At 41.1% G+C, this 6,795-nt stretch overlaps 1 protein-coding gene across 1 annotated transcript in view; it reads right to left on the reverse strand.

Annotated features, from left to right (window-relative positions):
• STAM (signal transducing adaptor molecule) overlaps positions 1-6,595 on the reverse strand; it is a 92,417-nt gene extending 85,822 nt beyond the window's left edge. Inside the window, exon 1 of the mRNA XM_028114187.1 lies at positions 6,368-6,595. Within this exon, the coding sequence (XP_027969988.1) occupies positions 6,368-6,407 (40 nt within the window). The 5' untranslated portion in view covers positions 6,408-6,595. The remainder of the gene's footprint in view (positions 1-6,367) is intronic.
• Positions 6,596-6,795: the final 200 nt, after the last annotated feature.

Genomic DNA, 6,795 nt, shown 5'->3' on the forward strand with positions numbered 1-6,795 from the left:
CTGATTCCACCCCTTAGAATCTGAGTAGCCTCTAGAGGCTCCACAACTATTTCTAACTTTATTATAAGAGAAGCTAAAATGTATCCATTGCTTACTACACAGCAAGTACTGTGTTAAGTCCTTTATATGCATCATATCCTTAAAACAACCCTAATCAAGACTAATGAAGAGAAGGCTATGCCAGGCCAGAGGAGCCACACCTAAAAAAGTAGTAGTATAAAACCAACAAGGAAATATGCCTTGAGAAACATAGTGGAAGGTGAGGCTGAAGAGGTAAAAAAGGAGCTAAATGATGGGCGCCTGGGTGGCTCAGTTGGTTAAGCGACTGCCTTCGGCTCAGGTCATGATCCCGGAGTCCTGGGATGGAGTCCCACATCGGGCTCCCTGCTCAGTGGGGAGTCTGCTTCTCCCTCTGACCTTCTCCCCTCTCGTGCTGTTTCTCTCTCTCTCTCAAATAAATAAAATCTTTAAAAAAAAAAAAAAAGGAGCTAAATGCTATACATGCCATGCCGAAAAGTTCAAATTCCTGTGAAAGTTGAGATTCACTGAAATGCTTTAATCAGAGGAGATATATGATTATTCTACATTTCAGAAATATTATCAGCCACCTAGAAAATGACTGAGGACAGCCTGGAGGCAAGGATAACGAGGCTACTGCACTAATCAGAGAGTTCAGTGATCTAGCAGCGGCAGTGAGAATAGAAAGGCTGGGAGGCAATGAGCTGAGGGAAAACAAATGTGGATTCAAGAGCTTATTAGGAAGAGAAAGCATAGAGACTATAGCAACACCGTATCCTTGAGGGCACGTTCAGTGTACTTGGCACACAGATGACAGTATGTGTCTGTTGTTTGGAATGCAGAAAATTACAACCACAGAAGTCAAGAATGACTCCCAGATTCTTGACATGTGTGACTAAACTGAAGTACCAGTAATGAGAACAAAGGAAAAGCACACTTGAGAAGAAAAGTTTGAGTATGATTTTGAACATGCTGTTGAAGCATATTCATCTCCAGTAAAGAATTAGAATGTCATGTGTTTTTATAACTATTCCTCATAGCAACTCCATGGGGTATTTTAACCCCTATTTACAAAAGTGGAAAGTGAACTTAGAGGGCTTCTGTACTTGCCCATATTGTGCCCATTTACTAACAGCAAATGCCACACCTGCAATTTAAACCCAAAGCCCAAAGTCTTTCCATCACACCATACTGCAGGAGAATAAATGTAGCATTAACATTTATGAAAATTAAACTGGCTGTGGCTTATAATACTAAAGAGACCAGAAAAATAGACTAAAGACATGGCCAAGTCTGTAAGAGACGAACTGGTCCAAAGTACTCTGATTAGGAATGCAAAAAAGTACTATTACAAAAACAAAGACATGATGACTTAGCAGAGGCAGAGTAATGATTCAAAGATGCCTCTAGGGTTTCAAATCAGGATAACTACAACACTGTAAAATTACCATATAATGAAAACAGAACCAGACTGGAAAATAAGTTCGGTTTTCTGATAGACTGATTTCTAGGTGATAACACCAAACAGAAATACAAGACTGGAGATGCCAAAAAAAAAAAAAAAAAAAATCAGTAATTTATTATTTGATAAATACTTACTGAGTACTTACGGTGTATCAGATACATCAGATACTGTCCCTAGGTATTAGGGATAGAAATGAAAAGCTCTCATCCTGTGGAGTTTATACTCCACACAGGAGACAATCCATCAATTAATGTCAGGTAATTGAGTACCATAAAGAAAAATGAAATAGAACAAGGGAACAGAGTGAGGAAGTAAAAATGGATTTTTTTTTAACAGTAGGTAATTAGAGAAAGCCTCTCTTAGAAACTCATTTGAACAGTCTTGAATGATGTAATGGACATCAAGATCTTCAAATACCCAGGGGAAATACATTGCAAGCAAAGAAGACAGCACAATATAGAGATAAAGGCAGGAATGACCTTGGAGTGTTCAGACCCAAGAAGCTTAGAATGAGAGTTTGGAGGTCAAAACTGTATCAGAGACACAGGAAGGGGCCTAACTGTAAGCCTTGATAAGGAATTTGCATTTCCCTGTGGGATGGGAAGCTACTGGAGGTTTCTGAGCAGGTAAGTGACATTATCTAAGATTTTTAAAAGATCACTGACCTTTGTATATAAGAACTGACTATAGGGGGCAACTGTGTAGCCCAACTATAAACCTCTTGCCACAGTCTAAGAAAGAGATATCAATGACTGGAGCAAGATAATAGAAGAAGTGATGAAATTCTGGATATATTTTTTTAAAGTAGAGCCAAAAGATCTTACTGATAGAATGGATGTGCAATGTGAAAAAACAAAAAAGCCATGATGACTCCTAGACATTAGAGACGAGTGACAAGAAATAGCGATGGTGCCATCTAAACGAAATAGGCAAGGATGAAGAAAGGAGGATGTTTAGATAAGAAAACTAAGAACCATTTATCACTATATCCCATACTAAAGATAAGGAAACTGAGGCACAGTGTCACTGCTAATAAGCAGCAAAGTTGGGAAATGAATTCAAGTAGTATAGCTCCAGAGTCTGAATTCTTTAAGCTAAATTTCCTAGTAAGACTGCAAGGGGAAAAATGTCAAAGAATTTCTAGAACTGAGCCTGAGTCTTGGTTCGACATTTGGAAGTCACAAAAAGGAGAGGCCAAAAGACTAAAAAGGAGCTAAGCAGAAAATTAGAAAAAGTTTGGTGTCCTGGAAAACAAGTGAAGAAAGTATATCAAAGAGGAAAGCTAAGAGATCAACAAAGAAATTCTGGAATTTCTTTGGACTAGGAATTGACCGTTATTTTTGGCAAGATTGAAGTCACTAGGGACTTTGAAATAAAAACTTGATGAAGTTATAATTCAAGTTGGACTGAGTAAGAAATACAACATCCAAAATGAGATTCATGTCTTCAAAAAATGTCTGCTGAATGTTTTATTACTAATCTACATGCTTGGGATATAGAATTGAGCAAACCAAATCCCTGTCCTCTCGGAGCTCACATTCTAACAACACATTTCAGCGTTTCTTACAGGGAAAAGCTATGGCCTGTATTTTGCCTCTTTGTATAAAATGTTACATTATACAAATCAGTGAATTTCTGATTCACCAATTCAGTTTATGAATAAAGCTAAAGACAGTTAATTCTGAAGAAATACAAATGTATACAATGTTAAGAGATAATTAAATCAAGTGACTTAGTATGACTACTGTAAGGTCACATACTCATTGGACAAAGTGACAAAGAGTGTTGTTAAATTTATTCTACACACCATATTCTATATACTTTACTAGTAAAAAAAATTAACGTGAGAGTCTATTATACTCTTTCCAAGTATTATTTACTGGGAGTCTCTGACATGTCTCCTCAGGATAACCTTTCATATTTTCATATATGGATCATGAGGAGAGAATTGATCCAAATACCAGAACCTGACTAACTTTAACAGGTAAGCTTTCCTGGAGCAAAAGAATGTCCTTACATTCAAGAAGCTTACTGTGTAGCAGGCTCAAGTGAGACAGTCTCAATTAAACAAACATTTATTAGGCACCTACTATGTGGCAACTAATAAAATAAGGAGCATAATACAGGATATAACTATCTTTAATACTAAATAATGTGGTAAAGACAAAGTGTTGCAGGAGGTTGGAAAAGGGCAAAGATTACAGTGGGCTAAAAGAGTGGTTCTCAGCTGGGAGCTATTTTGTGCCCCCAGGGGACGTTTAGTAATGTCTGAAACTTTTAAAATCACGGGGGGCAGCACTGATGAGGTCAGGCAGGCTGCTAAACACCCTACATTGCAAAGGATAGATCTCCACAACGAAGATATTTATCTCATCCAAACTGTCCATAGTGTCACTACTGAGAAATCCTAGGCTAGAGTAATCAGGAAATGATTCAATAACGAGCTGGACTGAGTTGGTGTTTAATCATGAGTACATGTAGGCACATGTAGAAATGCAGAAGAAATAAATTAGAAGTGAAAGTACAAAAGCTGAAGGAGCCTATGTTTGAACTGACTGGTGTAGGTACTGGGAATGAGTTTGACATTAAGAAATTTATTTAAACCCAGTGGAAATGTGTCTTTAAAAGTCAGTAGGATATAAACGTGAACGTAGTTGAAAACTAGATTATATACAGCCATGAAAACTAGATAAAAGTTCTGGAAACAGAAGGAGGTATTAAGAAATTGTTTTATTTTGAGCATTTGCCCTAGAAATTATTGTAATGTTATGAAACTGCTTGAGAGCAGCAACCATGCCTTATTTGTTAATCTCTTATGTCACTGAGACCGTCCTGTAAAAGATCTTTCTAGACTTATGATGGGGTCAAGTCTCAATAAACCCATAGTAAGTTGAAAATATCCTAAGCCAAAAATGCATTTAGGGGTGCCTGGGTGGCTCAGTCGTTAAGCGTCTGCCTTCGGCTCAGGTCATGATCCCAGGGACCTGGGATCGAGCCCCGCATCCGGCTCCCTGCTCTGCGGGAAGCCTGCTTCTCCCTATCTCACGCCCCCTGCTTGTGTTCCCTCTCTTGCTATGTCTCTGTCGACTAAATAAATAAAATCTTTAAAAAAAATGCACTTAATTCACCTAACCTACCAAACATCACAGCTTAGCCAGCAGAGTGCTCAGAAAACTTACTTTAGCCTCTAAATCATCTAACATAAAGCCTATTTTATAACAAAATGTTGAAAATCTCATATAATTTATTGCATACTGTACTGAAAAAGAAAAACAGAATGGTAGTATGGGTGCAGAATGGTCTAAGTATATTGGTAATTTACCTTCATGGTTGCGTGGCTGACTGGGAGCTGCAGGGGCGGGGGCCGCTTGCTGCCTAGCATCACGAGAGAGGATCATACCCACCGCATATGGCTTTCCCGGGAAAAGATCCAAATTCAAAATGCAAAGTACAGTTTCTACTGAATGCATATCCCTTCGCACCACACTAAAGCTGAAAAATCGTTAAGTCGAACTACTGTGAGTCGGGGACCATCTGTACTGTGTGCTAAGAGTTTATGGAATTAAATGCAATTTTCCAATTGTTTATTAAGTATTATTGGCTATCTCTAAAGTTCCATCCACTGCTGATTCAGGCCATGCATTTAAACTGGAACCAAAAATTGCAATCATTTAGTAGGTGACTACTATATAAGGGCACTATAGTAGGCCCTTTACACATATATTTCATTGAATCACAAACAATGTATTTTTCCACTCTTTAAAGATGAGCACTCTGGGACTCAAAGAGCTTCTGTTACTTGCCCATGATTTCACTATGAGCTAGGCAGTGGCCAAGATGGGAATGAACCCTTTTCTAGTCTTAACTCAAACCTCCAAGTCTCAGTGACATGCTCTAAGGAAGAGTTAAAAAGCAAAAATCAACACCTGCCACTCGTAATTAAATTATACAAAGTAACAAAAAGCAATTCCATAAGGGTATCCTTATATTTCTTTACCACAGTAATTAGTCATGGTATTTGGCTTGCTTTCATTCCATACTTGTGTGCCAAAGTAGTGCCTAAGTGCATTCAAATCACCCCAAAATTCTACTCCAGGAAACTCAGTCTTGTAATTATTACCCTCAGACCGGGGGGAGGGAGCTAACCTGTTGAATTGGTATGCTCAATACCCAAAACCAGTGACTCAGAAAACAGAAAAACCAAACAAAAAAGGCATTTCAAAATCAAAACAAATCAGCATTTTCAGATTTAAGGTCCTCTTCCACACTTCTTAAAGTACTGAGAGACAGCCTAAAGAATGCAGCACAATGGCTCGGGTCCTGAATTCGGTTTCAGTTGCTGCCAAGTATTCCATTTTCATCTCTCCCAACGATTTTGAGAGTCTACCCTTAGCCAGCAGCTCTCGCCTCCCGTTTCAATTACAAAAAAAAAAGGATTTTAAAATCCCCTAAGGAAGCTCATCTAAAACATTCTCCTAGTTCCAAACGTTTAACGTTTATCCAGGGAAACACTTTATTGGAGGGCGTATAATCTTACCCTAGGTGACGTACTGCTCAGCTCTCAACTCCCTTCTTCCAGAAGCACTGTCCCAGCACCAGATGCTACACGAGCTGTTCCTCCGAGGCCCTCCACATCAACCCTCTAAAGCAGTTCTTTCGAAACCCACAACCCTCGCCTAAGGCCCACTTCGCAGGCTCTCTGAGTACCATCTCTTTCAAAAAGGATGAGCCAAGCCCCCAACCTCCTCCAAACTCTTCAAAAAGGAGCCTCAGGAAAGGGGAAGCACTCAGCCCCGGCCAGGGGCTCAGGAACGCACGCAGAGAGCGGGCAGGGTGGGCTTGCACTCCTGCGCGCGGTGGACAGGGAGCGGCACAAGCACTTACCAACATCCTGATCGAAGGGATTGGTGGCAAAGAGAGGCATCTCCGCTGCGAGCCCAGGTGTCCGCAGAGGCTCCCCCTCGACACCACGGGCGTCAGGGAGCGACGCAGGAACGAAGACTCGTCAGGCAAAAACAGCAACACAGACGGACTCCACAGCGTTCGCGACAGCTCCACCTCTCACCGACCCCCAGCAACCGCGGCGGCGGCGGCGGCGGCGGCGGCGGCGGCAACAGCGGCAACAGCGAAGGCGCTGACAAGGCCCCCCGCGTGGAGCCTGTCGGGAACCTGGGCGACCACGGCGCTGCCTGCTCAGGACCTGCCCGGCACCTGCCCCGCCAAAACAGACTCCAACATAGCACCTCCTCTGCCTGACTCCCCTTGTGATCGGTCATACCGGAGGGTGGGAGTATTGCCTGCGTTTTCTGCTT

This window comes from Eumetopias jubatus, unplaced genomic scaffold (assembly GCF_037043125.1).
Source record: "Eumetopias jubatus isolate StellerSeaLion01/CBP00866 unplaced genomic scaffold, mEumJub1_p1.0 scaffold_8, whole genome shotgun sequence".
Classification (NCBI taxonomy): domain Eukaryota; kingdom Metazoa; phylum Chordata; class Mammalia; order Carnivora; family Otariidae; genus Eumetopias; species Eumetopias jubatus.